Source organism: Bos javanicus, chromosome 10, assembly GCF_032452875.1.
Source record: "Bos javanicus breed banteng chromosome 10, ARS-OSU_banteng_1.0, whole genome shotgun sequence".
NCBI classification, from domain to species: Eukaryota; Metazoa; Chordata; class Mammalia; order Artiodactyla; family Bovidae; genus Bos; species Bos javanicus.
The window spans coordinates 37,713,143-37,732,127 of NC_083877.1; the positions used below are offsets into that span (position 1 = coordinate 37,713,143).

The 18,985-nt window shown below is 39.9% G+C and overlaps 1 protein-coding gene across 10 annotated transcripts in view; it reads right to left on the reverse strand.

Annotated features, from left to right (window-relative positions):
* Window positions 1-18,985, reverse strand: part of TTBK2 (tau tubulin kinase 2) — a 136,128-nt gene that overhangs the window by 28,271 nt on the left and 88,872 nt on the right. For 9 of the 10 annotated variants that reach the window (XM_061430924.1, XM_061430921.1, XM_061430923.1 and 6 more), the window contains 3 exons: window positions 18,760-18,852; window positions 18,088-18,213; window positions 1,540-1,697 (listed from right to left, as the gene is read on the reverse strand). In XM_061430924.1, coding sequence (XP_061286908.1) covers window positions 1,540-1,697; window positions 18,088-18,213; window positions 18,760-18,852 — 377 coding nt within the window. Of the gene's footprint in view, window positions 1-1,539; window positions 1,698-18,087; window positions 18,214-18,349; window positions 18,485-18,759; window positions 18,853-18,985 lie in introns of those variants that run through there. The other variant, XM_061430928.1, reaches the window with a different exon arrangement.

The window sequence follows — 18,985 nt, forward strand, 5'->3', positions numbered from 1 at the left end:
TGGTATCAGGATTGCTATTTTCTATTTCCATTTTCCTGATTTATTTTTGTCTATCCCTTTCTGAAATGTGTTTTCTTAATGTATCTCTTGTACGTAGCAACGTAAACGGAACTAAAAATCTTTTTCTTTTAATAGATGTGCCCATGCATATTTATCTCGATGACTGCCAAGTTTGGTCTTAATCCTGTTATAGTATTTTATAATTATGTGTATTTTGCTATATTCTCTATAAGATAGGCACTCTTTGTACTTTAAAAAATATATATTTTAGAAGGTTTGCGTTTTTGTTTTAATGGTCACCTTTGGACATTTGCCTTTTAAATGCTCTTAGTCCCATTTTCTTATTTAATCTTTTGCTATTTAGTTTCTTACTTGTAAAGTAAAGTGGCTGGAACAGGGTGATGGATTCCAAAACCAGATAAGCATGAGAAACATCTGATGTGTATGAACTTCTGTTCCACACACCTAGATGTTCTGATTTAGTAGGTCTGCTCTGAGTCCTACAAATAGGTATTTTTAAACAAACATCTATGGTGGTTCTATTGTAGCTAGTCAGGGTCTCACATTTAAGAACTCTTAGACTAATTAACTGGGCTTCCCTGGTGGCTCAGACGGTAAAGAATTTGCCTGCAATGCAGGAGACCGGGTTCAATTCCTGGGTCAGGAAGATCCCCTGGAGGAGGGCATGGCAATCCACTCTAGTATTCTTGCCTGGAGAAATTCCATGAACAGAAGAGCCTGGCGGCTACAGTCCAAGGGGTCACAAAGAGTTGGACACGATTGAGCAACTAACACAGACTAATTAGGGATATCATCTCCAGTTCTATGGGTCCATGTAAGCTTTTCTGAGTCAATAAGCTCTAGTATCTCATCTCAATATAAAAGGAAAGCAATGGATTAGTGATAGAGAATCCCAATTAGGTCACTGTATGGTTTTTCCCTATTTGCTCTTTCTTTTAAATCGGTTTAAAGCAATTAGAGAACAGGTTTTAAAAAAAAGGGGGGAGGTCAGAAAAAGAGACAACTTCCTCCAAATAAAAAATAACAAAAGCACATGTATGAATGCATATGCAGAGAAAAAAACATTAAATAACAAAAATAATACTAACCTCTTTCTAATACACTCTGAAAATTAATGAGTTTCATAAGAGGAATAGCTACATGTTTTGTTCCCACTACACTTAAGCAGAAGATAGTTAGAAATAACTGTGGCTGTTGTTTCCAGGATCTCATATATTCTTTAGTAGTAAATGCAACAAATGCCCCTTTGCATTTAGAAGAAAACCTTCTGTACATCTGACATTAACAAGCAACACAAGCTCTAAGCGGCCATTTCACGGTATAACCTGTAAGTACTTTCTAAGAAAAGTAAAGGTGAACAAAGTCATGTATAAGAGCAATGTTAATTCCAGGAAACCCAAAGGCATCCCTGTGTCTTTGCATTTGGTTATCTAAGGCAACCTGGATGAAATAAAAGACATTTCTGCTACGAGAATGCATCTAGGAAAAAGACACTGCTGAACACTGTTCGGGACATACCCAATGGCCGCAGGGGTCAAACGGGTGTGCAGCTGAGGAGTGGCGGAAGTAGTGGTTGTGGTGAGGGAGCCATCAGTTCCAGTCTTCTCCCAGTCAAAAGGATCACTTTCAATTACTCCAAAGGCCTTGATGCTGTTGTCAAACACGGATGTAAGAAGCTAAATCACAAAAGGAAAAAACTGGAGTAAGCCAACAGTAAACATAGTCACTTTATTCTATAAGAAAAGCACCCCAGACTCTTAAATTAGTTTGGTAGTATCACTTTTTAAAAAAGCCTGATGATACAAATAGGGGAGTGTGAATAAGGACTACATAAGGATGATGATGTTCAATTAGCATTGATTTTTCTCAGCTGAGATACAGATTTTTAGTTATGTAGGATAATGTATTTTATGTAGGAAGATAATGAAGCATCATACTACTTTGTGATGATTTCGCAAAGGGAAATATGTATTATATGTGTATGTGTGCATTGAGTTTCAATCATCTAAATGACCCATTTTTTTTTGGAACATTTTTATATGCTTCAACTTAAGTGACCAAGGTTAACAGTTGGTATATCTGGGTTAAGAGGTATATAAAACTTTGTTGTGCTTTCTGAGAATGTTTTCGCTGGTTTGAAAAATTCTTAAACTATGTGTATGTGCACACAAACTATCAAAAAGAAAATCTGCTATTGCTTTATATTATACATTCTTTGACTTTTTGTCTTTAAATTCCAAAAGTCTGGTGTAATATTGAGAAAAATTTCATAAAGATCTTCCTTTACTGTTTGACAGTATGCAACATTTTCAATTTTATAGTTAAAACTGGATTAAACTCTCATCACTTCTCTTACTGTTAGTATCCTACCCTCATAGATTCACCTTGCACTTTTCCTGCCCCAGACCTGAAATCAGTACTTCTTCACTGGAGGGTTTTTACAAGGGTCTGTTTCAGGCTTCAAAAATATTGCTCTGACTAAGAAGTGGAGAACAGATGCCATAAATAAGGAGGGGGATGAGGGTGCCAGGATCAGATGACCAGTTAGGAGGCTACTGTCACTGAACCTGAGTGGGAACAGTGGAGGTGATAAGAAGTGGTAGGATTAGGACATAGTTTGTAGAGCCAACAGAACTTACTGACAGAGTAGATGAAAGCTGTAAAAGTAAAGAAAGAATAAAGAAAAATTTGTATTTCTGACCTGAGCTCCCGGATAAATGGTGGTACCATTTAATGAGATGGAAAGTAGTGAATCTGAGGATTGGGATGTTTAAAGTTTTATGGAGTTTAGAGAGGAATAGGGAATACAGATACAAATTTGAGAGTCATCAGTGTATTGATATTACTAGGTATTATTTAAAACCATAGACTAGATGATATGATCTAAGTAGAGTAGGCTGCAAGGGCTAAGGCCAAGGGCATTGCAACATTTAGATGGAAAGATGAGGTGGACTCAGCAAATGAAACCAAGGAGTGGCCAGTGAGGCAAGAAATGGGTATGTGGTGTTGACCAAGTAAAGAAACCACCTCAACAAGGAGACAGTCAAATGCTACCAATTATAAACTTAACAGTTATTTCTGATTATTTAATTGATTTCACCCAGATTGTAGGCTCCAAGAGGCTGGTACATGGCTCATCTTGTTCATCACTGTATCGAACATAATGCCTTCTATCAAAGAGTGTCATATTGTGATTTATATGAAATATATATCTGGTCATTTAGAAGACCCAAAATATATTTCTCATATATATTTGGTCTTTGTCCACAGTTCCTGACTCACAGTTCCCCAAACTCTTGAAATTTTCTGAGAGATAAGAGCAATGGGAGCACTTTTTGTAATAGTATTTGATCTCTAGTCCTCAGTTCCTGAAATCACTTCAGAGCCATAAAGGGGAAATGGGTGTCTTCTTATTCATAACAAGCTCCTTTCTACCATAACTGGGTTTATGTTACTAAGGTGACTTTTGGAAAGCACCAAAGGATGGAGGCCGCTCATCAGAGGAGTCAACCATATGATGAGAGGGTTGGAACTTTCAGTCCCATACTTGTGTCCTCCAGGGGAAGGAAGGCAGCTGGAGGTTGAATAAATTACCAAGGGTCAGGGAACTCTGCTCAACAGTATATAACAATCTAAAGGGAGAAAGAATTTCAAAAAGAATAGATACATGTACATGTATTACTGAATCACTGCTGTACAACACACTGTTGATCAAACTATACTCCAAAATAAACTAAAAAGTTAAAAAACAAAAACAAAAAAATTTTTTAAATGACCAGTGGTCAATGATTTAATAAATCATACCTATGTAATGAAACCTCCATAAAAACCCAAAGTATAGGGTTCAGAGACCTTCTGGGTTGGTTAGTATGTGGAGGTGCTCAGAGAATGGTGCCTTAGAGAGGGCAGGAAAGCTCCACACCCTCTCCTCATACCTTGTTATATGCAGTTCTTCTATCTGGCTGCTTAAGTTATACCCTTTGTAATGAAATGGTAATCTAGTGGAAAACTGGTTTCCCACAACCTGGGAGCCACTCCAGCAAGTTAATCAAACTCAAGGAGGGAGTCATGGGACCCTCATAACTTACAGCCATTCAGTCAGAAATACACATGACAGCTAGGACTTGCTCTGAAGTGGAGGGCAGTCTCCTGGAAATAAGTCATTAACCTGTGGAAATTGATACTACTTATCTCTGGGTAGATGGTGTCAGAACTGAGTTGAATTTTAGGAACTCAGCTGGTGTCAGAGAATTGCTTGGTGGTATGGAGGAAAAAAACCATGTTGGAATTGTGGGTGAAGATCCCTTAAATAGTATCTAAAAACTGTTAAAGAATAAACTTTTATTTGTAATAATATTTACTATCAGATTCACATGATCTTTTTGTCTAAGTCTCAAAGAAAAAAATAATAAATGTAGAAAAGAAAACTAAAAGTTAAAATGAATTGGGAAAGGCCTAGTTATAAAACCTGGAAATTTTTATTTTGGCCTGTTTTTCTTGGCATAAACTATCTGTGTTACAGCTCAGACTTTTCCCAAATTGTCAGAGGTAGAGGCTTCAGAAAACAAAGGATGAAAGGGAAATGGACTGAAACCCTACACATGTAAGAATGAAAGAGGCAGACTTTGGACCCCTTTCCTGACTCTGGACCCTGAGGTTCTCATAGGTCCCACAAAGTGAGACGCTTCTTTCCTGAAAAGTGGAGTCCCTGGTCGTGGGGTCAGCATCTGCCTTGCTGCGTGAGTACTCAGACTGCTACTGCTCAGTGTTGTGCTGGTACTGGGTGGTGACAGGGACGGCTCTAAACAGTTTTTATTGCCAGACGTCCTTTTATCATGGAATTCCTTACATTTATTATAGTATTGAATGTTTTAGAAATGTAGCATTTATGCCACTGGGCCTCAAGTAAGAAATAGCTCGTTACTATGATGATGATACTGGAAACCTGCAGGAAGGATGCAGGGCACAGAACAAAGGAAACAGGAGGAGAGCTAAAAGCGCTGAAGCACTGAAGGCACCCTACTGAGAACAAATGGTCAGATGATTAGAGCTCTGCAGATACCTTAAAGAGCAAAACATTTCAAATGCAGCAGAATAATTTTCTAATTCAGGACTATGGTTGTTCCAAGTGCTAAACTTCAACAGACTGGGATGGGATAAACAGGACAGGTCAAGGACTTTTCCAATCAGAACAGGAGCTCATTGTGCTCCTGTTTCTTTTTCCTGTTTCCTTTTTCTCAAACTGAAAAGGAAGCAGAACAAAATCTGAAGAAACCTTCCAGATGATTCTGACACTTCCCTCTAGGAAGGTATGATCTGTATCTCTCCATTGAGAATTACTGGAATCTAGTATACATCTGCCTGGAGAAGGCAATGGCACCCCACTCCAGTACTCTTGCCTGGAAAATCCCATGGGCGGAGGAACCTGGTGGGCTGCAGTCCATGGGGTCGCTAAGAGTTGGACACGACTGAGCAACTTCACTTTCACTTTTCACTTTCATGCATTGGAGAAGGAAATGGCAACCCACTCCAGTGTTCTTGCCTGGAGAATCCCAGGGATGGGGGATCCTAGTGGGCTGCCGTCTATGGGGTCGCACAGAGTCGGACACGACTGAAGCGACTTAGCAGCAGCAGCAGAAGTATACATCTGACTCCTTTACTTCTTTTATTTAATAATATATTCTTAGAAAATACAAACTTATCTACAGAGTCCAGGTTTCTCAAATTAGGGTAATGTGTACCCTCAGGGGATGCAGCCATATACCAGAGAGTTTAAAAGTCATTTGATAAATGTGGCACAGTTTCCTAGAGAATTTTACTCAGAGGTAAGACACTTAATATATTTTATAATACAATGAACACAGGAAGTTAGAAAGCAAAATTCATAGGAACCTTTAGGATAAATCAGAATGCAGAGAAGTTGTGGACTCATGGCTGACATTTTAAGACTGGTCCCAGACCTCTTGAGAACATGCTTATACTTTGCTGCAATAGGAGAAATCGGTAAAACAGTGTGAGAAACTCTAGAAGCATTAACATCACTGGGAAGCTGAATCTTCCTTGAATGGAAGTAGGGACAGGAGGGAGGTTGGGGGAAGGAGACTGGGGTGGGGGTGTGGAGAAAAGAAGAGGGAGGGCCTGAGCAAGGTCTAGATAGACAACAGTGCAGTGTTATTTTTTATGTGGTTACCATTGTTGATTATTTGTGTCAACTGTCTATCCAGGTGCACTTACAAATAAGAGGTAGTTGTTTCTCTTAATCCTAATTCTAATGGGATATACAATACAATGTTTTTTCTAAAGCAAATTATTCAAGACACAAAGTACATAAAAATCAAGTACTACGTCTGAGCAATTAGATTCTGATTAATTTTGATTTTCTACTTTTCTGTAATTTCCAAACTTCTTTTATGACATGTATTGCTTTCAATAACAAGAAAAAATTGAACAGAAATGCATTATCTAAAATAAGTTAATTGTATACATAAGCAGGTGTAGTCCACAAAAATGCATGGCGCAGCTCCTGCCACATGGAATACCTTATTCTTCATGGTGATCAGTCATCTGACAAAGACATAGTACCTGAGGGAACATTATGTCCCCTCTCCTTATCCTTAAAACAAGTGAATCGACAGCTTTTCATATTTACCTCCACATGAAACCCCAGTTTGCCCTTTCAAAGAAAATGCAGATAAAGTCCAATTACTGTAAAAACAAGAACTATTTGCAATGTGATATTGGGGACTGAGAAGTCTGATTCCTGAATAATCAGTTAATAAATGGTAAATTAATGGATCAATAAAGCACTTAACCAGTAGAGCACAATGGCAATGCTGTCTTGGCTGTTTCAAAGATAGATTACAGCAAAAGAAAGTGCCTCACTTCAGTGATAAGTAGATGCAATAGAGGAAAAGAAAGGTTCTACATTTCTCTCTTCCAGGAATTTTTTAGCAGCATTGGTAGAGGAAAACAAAACAAAACAAAACAAACTGCATCCTTTGGAGAAAAGAACCGAAAAAAGAAGAGAGATCAAATAAAGAGAATGAGTTGAAGAAGCTGCAGAGTTTTAGGCTGTTTTCATCACTTATAAGATACTAGAACAACTCAGGAGTGCCCCCTGGTTGGCTGCCCCAGGGCAGCTGACACAGCATGAGGCAGCCTCAGCCACTGTGCTGCCTGTTACCAAGGTCATTTTTCAGGTGCTCATCAGCCCACGAGGTAGACTGGCAATGTCTAAGCTTTAAGATGTCTCCTAAAATGCCCAATGAAAAAGATAAACAACATTTCCTTTTTGCCTTAACAGGACAAAGCAGCATAAGAAATTCTCTTATTAATATTAATAACATAGAAGTAATGCTGAGTAGAATACAAGAATGAAAAGTAAGATAATTGTAAGCAAATGCAGTGTCCCTGGGGGACATATAAAACCTCTTCAGGTTAACATGATGCTTTACAATTCATAAAACAGTCTCACAATTATCTCATTTATATCCTAACAACACTGTGGGGTAGGTATTTTCACCATTTCACAGGCGAAAAAGAAAACAGGCTTAGGAAAGCCATACAAATGGTGTGTAGCAAAGCTCCAGCTGAAACAGATCTTTTAAACTCAGTGTCATTTCTACCACGTAAGAGTTACAGCCGGTCAGCAGGCTGTACTCTGCAAACCTGCAAACCCTGTAATTGCCATGCCTCAAGACTGAAGAGAGCCAAGAGACAGTGACAGAGATATCAGTGGTTTACTGGATAGGATATCTTACACATCCGCAGCAAAATGGTCCTGGAGCAACACCTCGCAGTGCCTGGCAGACAGCAGGCAGACCACGGCAGCAATCGTCGCTCCTAGGGGGTAAAGGAGGCTACCACTTGCAGGGGAAACTGACATCAGATTGGTTCAGCAGTTACCAGGGAAACCAGCAACTGGGGCAAATCCCTCAGAGCCCTCAGATTTACAACCATCACAAGGGCTGATGGCTCTCTTTAATAAACAAGGAAGCAGAATCATTCTTGGCTAAGGACTAGAACAATCACTAGCTGGGGCAGGGGGCAAGGATGTTCCTGTGAGAAGGGTATAGGTGGGAAGCAAGAACTGGTTGAACAGGGGATGTGCAGAGAGCAAGAGAAGAGCCATGTTAAGTGGTGTGACCATACAACAGGCAAGGCAAAAACAGTATAAAATTGAAATTATCCTTGAAAGCTTCTTAAGATGCCCACAAAGTACAGGACAGTAGTTGTACTAGATGCAAAATAGCTCGTTTTTCCCTCAGCATTGGGAGAGACTTCTATTTCTTCAGATGAATGTGAATGAAGCTACCTACATTTAGGGGCTATACTGTACCCCCAAACTACTTTTCTTTTAAACATAAGAATCACACTCAGTACAGCCTGATTGCTGTTGATGAGTGACAGCGTGAGGCAACAGCAGATTCACAAGGGCTCTGCACCCTCACCCTCAGGACAGGGCATGGCTGGCTGAGCCAAAGCACAGGCAGAATCACAGACACCATTAAACTGCTCCATCTCCTGAATGTGCAGCTGAATTTAAGTGAGTCTAGTAAATATGGGTATTCTGTGACTCTATTGTATTCTATAGTTACATCAAATACCCATTCATTGGCTCAGACATACGCTGAATGCCTAAGATGCTGGGTGCTAGGAATGCAAGAATGAACAAAGCAGTCTTGTCTCCAGAGTGTCTGCATTTAACAGAAGCAATAATCAGATTAAGCAGAGTTTGTTCAATTTGGCAAACTTTCATTAAATGACTGTCACTGTGCTAATTTCTTGAGAAAACTGAGTTAAATGTGCAAGGTCCTGGCTCTAATGGAGTTTATCTAGAAACGTGACACAACAAAGTACTGTTCTCAGAGTTTAGCGTAAGAAACCATTCCTGTCTGAAAGCAATCAGAGGAGACTGTTGCATCTGAGTCGGGCCTTCAACTTCATAAGACAAGCAAGCAGTATTATAAAACACAGGCATTCCAGGCAGGACAAGCTGGAAGAAGGGCCAGGAGTCCCATCTGACTGCACTGAGGGGTCCAATAAAGCTGATACACATTAAGTACAACTGAGAATGAAGAGATAATTAGAAGAGGGAAAGCAGGAATTCATCCACTTCTATCTCCACTGCTTATACCCAAGTCAAGACCATCACGGTTCCCTTGCCTCCTGCCCAGGAAGGCGCCACCTCCCAGCCTCTCTTGCAATTAGAACTGAGCCAATGTGATGTAGTTCTGGTAACAGGGTACCAGCCAAAGTGCTCAGATCACTTCCAGGTCTGTTCTTAAACCCCCAAACCATTATCTATACTTGCTCTTCCCTTTCCTGATGACTGTAAAGGCCATGGATTAAAGATAGCAGAGTTAAAATATGGGTGGAGCCTGGTTGTTCAAGGTACCACTAGAGTTGCCCAAGAGAGAGGCCCAACTTAACTACACTGTTTTGTGAGCAAAGACAAAAAAAAACCTGTGGTGTTAAAACACTGATTTTTAAAATATTTCTTTCCAAGGTACAGCTCAGTCTCTCTCAATGCCTTCCTAAGTAGTCTCTAACTCTCTGCCTCATTTGAACACACACAACTACAAAAGCAATCCTCTTCAGACACATACTGGATCACCATGTTCCTGTTTGTTAGACTTGCAGGGCTTCCTGTTGCACCAGAATAAACTGAAATGCCCAACAAGACTGGCAAGGCCCTGTATCACCTGGCTTCTGCCCTCCTTTGCAACCTCATCTCAAACTACTCTCTCCCCTCATTTACCACACTCTATATGCACATGTTCTTCCTCTTGCTTATAACCTTCTTCCTCCTGTTTTTGCTCTCCATGTGGCCATTATAGTCCCATTTTTTAGGGCTCAGCTCACGTGGGCAGCCTAAGAGAGAACGAGTGAGAAACCTTCCAACACCTTATTTTATGGGACGTTCCCCCTTGTTACTCTCTAGATCAGCCTCTTGTTTGTTTCAAAAGCAGCCCATCTGTACCTTCTAAAAATTTAACTCTGTTGTTATTAGAGTCAGGGGAGCCTAAAACACCTCTAAGTCCCCCAAAACAAGAGGCAAGCCTGCTGAATTTTGATGGAAGCACTGTATAAATAGTCCTGTTCCTAAACCTGGAAAGTATATCAAGATTAAGGACACCTGGATGGCTTCCTCGCTCATGTCTTTTAATGTTAGCAATCCTCTGGCAGTGTATGAAATGGCTCATCGATACATTTTACTTTCAGGCTCACCAATGATGTGTATATTTATGGGTTTCATTAGTCTTCTCAATTTGCTCATTGATGTGGAGGAATTCAAGATAGATAAAACTGCCCCAGGCAACTCTCAGAAATAGCTCTCTTTCTCAAAACACTTTAAAAGGATTTATTTAAATCATAAGATGGCAACAGCAAGACTGAATATTTTTATCACTATCTACATTTCTGAAAAAGTTCACCCAGCACTTTTTAAAAAAACTTAGAATTTGAAATATAAATTCATAGGAAATCATAAAAAGAGTACAAAGAAGTTCCCTTTACCTAGTTTGCCTTAATGGTAATATCTTAAATAACTAGGGTACAATGTCTAAAACAGGAGAATAACATTGTTACAATCCAGAGAGTTTATCGAATTTCACCAGTTTTAGCTGTACTTACGTGAAGAGCTGACTCATTTGAAAAGACCCTGACGCTGGGAAAGATTGAGGGCAGGAGGAAAAGGGGACAACAGAGGAGGAGATGGTTGAATGGCATCACCCACTCAATGGACATGGGTTTGGGTGAACTCCGGGAGTTGGTGATGGACAGGGAGGCCCGTCATGCTGTGGTTCATGGGGTTGAAAAGAGTCAGACACAACTGAGCGACTGAACTGAACTAAACTGTGTGATTTTATGGTTCTATACAATTTTATCACCAGAGGAGATTCTTGGCCTAGCACTTGTCTCTTATAGTTGCTATACTTTCGAAAGCTAATAAAAACAATCCACAGGTTCTGTATCTGAGGATTTAACCAACCAAATTAAATATATTTAAAAAAATCCAGAAAGTTCCCAAAAGCAAAACTTAAATTTACCAGCAACTAGTTTCAAGCATTTATATTTCACTGGAATGGGTGAATTTAACTCAGATGACCATTATATCTACTACTGTGGGCAAGAATCCCTTAGAAGAAATGGATTAGCCATCATGGTCAACAAGAGAGTCCGAAATGCAGTACTTGGATGCAATCTCAAAAACAACAGAATTATCTCTGTTCGTTTCCAAGGTAAACCCTTCATTATAACAGTAATCCAAGCCTATGCCCCAACCAGTAATGCTGAAGAAGCTGAAGTTGAACGGTTCTATGAAGACTTACAAGACCTTTTAGAACTAACACCCCAAAAAGATGTCCTTTTCATTATAGGGGACTGGAATGCCAAAGTAGGAAGTCAAGAAACACCTGGGGTTAACAGGCAAATTTGGCCTTGGAATACGGAATGAAGCAGGGCAAAGACTAATAGAGTTTTGCCAAGAGAACACAATGGTCATAGCAAACACCCTCTTCCAACAACACAAGAGAAGACTCTACACATGGACATCACCAGATGGTCAACACCAAAATCAGACTGATTATATTCTTTGCAGCCAAAGATGGAGAAGCTCTATACAGCCAGCAAAAACAAGACTGGGAACTGACTGTGGCTCAGATCATGAACTCCTCATTGCCAAATTCAGACTGAAATTGAAGAAAGTAGGGAAAACCACTAGACCATTCAGGTATGACCTAAATCAAATCCCTTATGATTATACAGTGGAAGCAAGAAATAGATTTAAGGGCCTAGATCTGATAGATAGAGTGCCTGATGAACTATGGACTGAGGTTTGTGACATTGTACAGGAGATAGGGATCAAGACCATCCCCATGGAAAAGAAACGCAAAAAAGGAAAATGGCTGTCTGGGGAGGCCTTACAAATAGCTGTGAAAAGAAGAGAAGTGAAAGGCAAAGGAGAAAAGGAAAGATATAAGCATCTGAATGCAGAGTTCCAAAGAATAGCAAGGAGAGATAAGAAAGCCCTCCTCAGCGATCAATGCAAAGAAATAGAGGAAAACAACAGAATGGGAAAGACTAGAGATCTCTTCAAGAAAATTAGAGATACCAAGGGAACATTTCATGAAAAGGTGGGCTTGATAAAGGACAGAAATGGTATGGACCTAACAGAAGTAGAAGATATTAAGAAGTGGTGGCAAGAATACACAGAAGAACTGTACAAAAAGATCTTCACGACGCAGATAATCACGATGGTGTGATCACTCACCTAGAACCAGACATCCTGGAATCGGAAGTCAAGTGGGCCTTAGCATCACACGAACAAAGCTAGTGGAGGTGATGGAATTCCAGTTGAGCTCTTTCAAATCCTGAAAGATGATGCTGTGAAAGTGCTGCACTCAATATGCCAGCAAATTTGGAAAACTCAGCAGTGGCCACAGGACTGGAAAAGGTCAGTTTTCATTCCAATCCCAAAGAAAGGCAATGCCAAAGAATGCTCAAACTACCGCAAAATTGCACTCATCTCACACGCTAGTAAGGAATGCTCAAAATTCTCCAAGCCAGGCTTCAGCAATACGTGAACCGTGAACTTCCAGATGATCAAATTGCCAACATCTGCTGGCTCATCGAAAAAGCAAGAGAGTTCCAGAAAAACATCTATTTCTGCTTTATTGACTATGCCAAAGCCTCTGACTGTGTGGATCACAATAAACTGTGGAAAATTCTGAAAGAGATGGGAATACCAGACCACCTGACCTGCCTCTTGAGAAACCTATATGCAGGTCAGGAAGCAACTGTTAGAACTGGACATGGAACAACAGACTGGTTCCAAATAGGAAAAGGAGTACGTCAAGTCTGTATATTGTCACCCTGCTTATTTAACTTCTATGCAGAGTACATCATGAGAAACGCTGGGCTGGAAGAAGCTGGTATCAAGATTGCCGGGAGAAATACCAATAACCTCAGATATGCAGATGACACCACCCTTATGGCAGAAAGTGAAGAGGAACTCAAAAGCCTCTTGATGAAAGTGAAAGAGGAGAGTGAAAAAGTTGGCTTAAAGCTCAACATTCAGAAAACTAAGATCATGGCATCTGGTCCCATCACTTCATGGGAAATAGATGGGGAAACAGTGGAAGACTTTATTTTTTGGGGCTCTAAGATCACTGCAGATGGTGATTGCAGTCATGAAATTAAATGACACTTACTCCTTGGAAGGAAAGTTATGACCACCCTAGATAACATTAAACAGCAGAGATATTACTTTGCCAACAAAGGTCCGTCTAGTCAAGGCTATGGTTTTTCCAGTGGTCATGTATGGATTTGAGAGTTGGACTGTGAAGAAAGCTGAGTGCTGAAGAATTGATGCTTTTGAACTGTGGTGTTGGAGAAGACTCTTGAGAGTCCCTTGGATTGCAAGGAGATCCAACCAGTCCATTTTGGAGGAGATCAGTCCTGGGTGTTCACTGGAAGGACTGATGCTGAAGCTGAAACTCCAGTACTTTGGCTACCTCATGCGAAGAGCTGACTCATTGGAAAAGACTTTGATGCTGGGAGGGACTGGGGGCAGGAGGAGAAGGGGGTGAAAGAGGATGAGATGGCTGGATGGCATCACCGACTTGATGGACATGAGTTTGAGTGAACTCTGGGAGTTGGTGATGGACAGGGGGGCCTGGCGTGCTGCGATTCATGGGGTCGCAAAGAGTCGGATGCTGGGGACCAGCCCCGGCTGATCCAGGGTATTCGAAGGAGAGATGGCGTAGGCGAAGATCAGGAAACAATTGCTTAATTAAACGTTAATTAAGGATATAAAGAGTGATAGAATGAGGATAGCTCAGTAGGAAAATTCAGTGGAGAAAAGAGGCTGAGTAGCTTGGTTTACGCGGGAGACCAATAAAACTTCAAGACAAGAAGTTTGCACCACTTACGTAGGCCACAGGCGTCCTTCTGTTCTCCCGAAGGAGAGGAGACACTGAGGCCTCCCCGGTCGGATCTTAGAAGCCCAGGCATAATTAGTAAGCATGGTGGGTTCCGCGCTCCAGATGGAGACTCAGCCAGAGTGAGAGAGAGGGAGACATGGGGAGACCAGTATTTCGAGAAACTGATCCCAATTCTTTATTTTCCAGAGTCTGTTTTTATACACTGAGATGTTATACAAAAGTCACGTGGGGACAGCAGTCCTGACTTTTATTAAAGTCAGGTGCTTCACACAAATGTATACAGAGGTCTTAGGGGTGTTACATCATCTTCTGGCCAGGGGGGCCTGCTGACAATTTACGACCCTCTCCTTGTGACAGTGGTCAGTCAATCAGGACACTTATTTCTCCAGGGCTGATTATTCTCAAAACAGACGCCACCCAAATGAAGTTACATTCCTACAGGGTGAGGGTGTAGTGGGTTTTAGTTAAGGAAAGAATTTACTTAGCCTAAGGTCTAACGTGATTAATATCAAAGGTTAATACTTATTTCTTCTATATATTCATTAATGTGTGTAAGGGCAGGGGATGTGGAGACTTAGCAACAAACATTGGCTCAACAAATGAAAAACCCTTCACCAATACAGTTTCTAATCAGCCCATTATACTTATACTAATAGTTTTCTAACTTTTCTAAGGAACCTGTTTTTAGAAGGTTTAAAGCATCTCGTGCCTCTCACAGTTGGGAGGCTGTGAGCAATCACATGTGGCCGGACAAGCCTGTCAGGCAGGCTAGAGAACCTTCAGAGGAGTTTGTAGGTTAAAACAGTCTTATCACGCCCAGGAATTATTATTAACTGGATCTCTAGGTTAACTCCTTCTCCGAAAGAGGTCGTGGGGGACAGCCCCCCGTAAAGTCAGAGGTGTAGGTAAGAGCACAAAGTAGTAAAGTAGGCAGGCTCTGGTTATGGGGGTAGACGCTCGAGGATTTCCAGGGGGACTCCTGAGGCTCGATCCCGCCTTTGCGTATGTCGAGCCTCCTTCCTCATGACCTTTGCCATGGGCGAAGTACCTCACTCTGGCCCCCAACAGTCGGACATGACTGAGCAACTGAACTGAACTGAACTGAGGTTTTACAAGCAATCTAGAGATGAGTTAAAGTATATGACAGGATGTGCGAAAGTTATATACAAGTATTATGCTGTTTTATATGAGGGAGTTGAGGACCAGTAATCCCCGGGGGCCTGGAACCTATCCCCTGCCGATATCAAGGGTTGACCGTACTCATAGTAAGATACATTTACTCTAATTTAACTACAATTTTAACATCTTCCCCTTCAGTTTAACAGACAGAAAACAGGATTTATGTATTCATGAGAGCTGATTTTTCTTACATTTCTTGAGCAGGAGATTATTAGGCAAAGTACGATTCAATTTTCTTAGCATTTGTTGAAAATTTAGGTGCCAGGCACAGTGTCAGGAGAGTATGGGATAATAAAAACAAAGTAAGACACAGCTGTACCTCCAGGATTTAAAAGCCAGTAGGGATGTACTAAGTAAAGTTTGGATGTAATTTCCCCAAACACCATAGTGCTTTCCAAAAGCGAATGTCAGCCTTTATTGAAACTGAGACGTGCATAAGATTCCCAGTAGACAGCATCAACTCTCTTGGTCTGCACGTGCTACAAGGGCGAGCACCACTGGTTACTGGTAGGGTGCCGACAACATGCAACTTGTTAAGATAATGATATTCTCTGGCAAGAAACTATGATTTTTAAGAATTCACAAACCACAGACATTCACAGTAAAAGTGGCTTTGGAAAACAACATCATTTAACACCTTGATTATGAAATATATTCCCTTTGGTCCTGTCTCAGAACATACAAAGTTGGAGACATATTGTTTATCTGACCTCTGATATAGCTAGGGAAGCAGTCACACTAAGTACTGGCATGGTTTTGGATTGCTGCTGGAGAAGGTTTGTTGCTGTTTTTAACTACACTGGTTGTTCAGTAAGGAATTTAAAATTTTGAAAGAACAGTAATTAAACTCAAATTCAGGAATGAATTCCAAATTATAATATTAACCATTAGACACCATTAATTCACAAGAACATTCAAAGTAGAGTAATTTTTCTGAAAATGAAGACTGCAGCAGGGCATTGTGAGGAAAGCAGGAATCAGAAAGTGCAAAGGTCAGATCTTTCTGGACCTGGTATCACACTGATACTAGTCATCAGAACATCTTTTAGTCACCAACACCTTTTCCCCAATTATCCTTCTCCCATCTACCTGCCCTCTGCTCCTACTCACTGCTTACGGAAGATCAAAGAGCAAAGAAGAATCAGAAAATGTTATGAAAATGTTATGTCTGCTCTCTCTTTTCTAAAATAGGGAAATTACTATATTTTCTATTGTTATCAGGCGACAGAATAACAGAGAAGCCTCTAAAAGAATGTCCAAATGAAAAACCAGAGAACAATATTTTGTAAATTTAAATTGTAGGTCTAAGTTTCAAACGTTAGCTGGTGAACATTATAGTCTTCTTTGGAATGTAGGCATAACTAAGCAGAGAATGTAATTAAAAACTTTTTTTGCTGTGGAACTAATACATCAAACTGTCAATAAAAAAATTACCACCCAAGATGAGAAAGTTGGAACAATTCCTGGCTCCTCCTGATTCTAGTCTTACAAGTAAAACTTCATTATTTCATTGCAAGTAATGTGAACGCTACACATTTTAAAAAATCCATATATAAAATATAAATATGAGAACATATTCCAAAGTGACTCATATACAATGTAGTTTTGCCATTTGTTAGCCTATATGTTATAACCCAAATAGCCACATAGAAAAGAACAACACAGGCTCACCTACTTAAGATCTCTAAGGACTCAAGACTGTATGTTGCCTCTCTGCTTTATATTCTATTTATATATTATACAAAAACTGCATTTTTCACAAAGAAATATTTATTATATGCAAATAAGTTCACTGTGCAGTAGACAGTCTTTTAGTCTTCGACACTGACAACACTTTAGAATATGAAACTTCCACTAGGGCTTCTCTGGTATCTCAGCAGTAAAGAATCCACGTGCCGATGCAGGAGACATGGGTTCAATCCCTGGTCAGGGAAGATACCACATGCTGCAGTGCAACAAAGTCCATACACCACCACTATTATCACCACTCTGTGATCTAGAGCCTGTGAACTGAAACCTTTGAGCCCGTGTGCTGCAACTACTGAAGCTCGTGAGCCCTAGAGCCACCGCTCTGCAACAAGAGAAACCACTGCAATGAGAAGCCTGCGCACAGCAACTAGAGAGTAGCCCCTGCTCACTACAATAAGAGAAAGCCCATGCAGCAACAAAGACTCAGCACAGCCAAAAATAAATAATTTTTTAAAACTTAAATTAACAGGCAGTAAAGCCCATGTGTTGTCCTTTGTAGATAAAACTTATATACTGATATTATTATTAATCAATGTGTGCCTTGAATTTATGTTTTCAGTAGTAGTGATTATCTTGCATTAAGCTCTGACCAAGTTTCCCTTGAGAGCAACAGAATCTTCTGAAATTTAGCTGGTTGGGGTTTGATATGCAATTTATGGTAAGCCTAGTCACCCCTAATAGGCCTCACTAACTGATGCTCTTAGGAAATGTTTCACTGACCACAGACAAAATGGAGCCAGTAATCTTTACTGACTACTCTCCCATAGCATGTTAACACATGATATGTAACCCTCAAGCCCTCAACAGATATATTCCTGATCTGGACATTTCCTTCTGGTCAACAAATTAGATATAGGATTTACATAATCTGAACTATCAGCAATTCAAAACTACCAAAAGAATCACAGCAGGAGCAGTTAGAATGCTACATGATAAACAAATCTAAAACTCTTAATGACATATGTTCATCCAGAAGGGAGAAAACACACACATGTGCAGACATGGATAATGTCATCATCAGTTAATTTAACCACATTTCTCATGATGTATTAAAACAGTACTATTTTTTAAAAAGTATTATTCTAGGAACCACCTAACTCATTTACAACACCCTCAATGGTACAATGCTTGGTAAGAATAAATACTAAAAGGGAAAAAAGAATTAATCCACAGAACTCACAAAGATGATTACCTGGTAGTCTGGTTTTGTAAAATAATCCAAAGAGGAAATGTGCTCCAGAAAGATGCTGAATTCTGGAGGGAGATGTTTCAACATAAGCCTGTGGTCATACCTCTCCTTAATAGAGCCCACTTGTTCCTGGGAAATAAAGAGAAAAGGAACCAAAGTCAATTTCTCTTGGAAGCTACACATTAAGAGCCTCTCAGTAACAGTCTCAAGGGTATATAAAATTGAACAATATAATGTGACAATTAAAAATTAAAAGCCTACTGACATTTCTTTTCTTGGCAACCATCAGTGTTCTCTCTGTTTTGTAGATATTCATTTGTGTCATATTTTAGATTCCACACTATAAGTGATATCATATGGTTATGTGTCTTTTTCTGACTTACTTCACTTAAAAGACCTAATTGACTTTAAAAAAGAAAAAAGAGAACTAGTGAAAATAAAGCTAAGAGAGCTCAAAATTTAATCAGAAATGACAGTTGTACTTAAATTAGCATTTTCATAGAAAAAATTATAATATCAGCTCATAGAAAGAAAAATATACATATTAGGATATAGTGAAAGGGTTGGAAAATGTTAATTCTTATACATAAGTATAATTTCAACAAAAAATGCCTACCCAGGAGAAATTTGTACTCCTTCCACTACCAAAACTGATGCTTCCATTTTCAAAATTACCTTGTCCTTTATTTTTCTCCAAGGGAGCTGACCAACCACAAATTCCACCAACATATAGAACAAGGACCAAAGGTCATCATGTCTTCCCATTTCCTTCATAAGCAAAAGAGAATTCAGTCACGTTACATTACTGCTCCTGTGAGTTCATTACATTGTCTAAGGCCTAACCATTGTGTTTTCATTTTTCCATAAAACTATCTGGCAGGTATATTTACATATCTGTAAA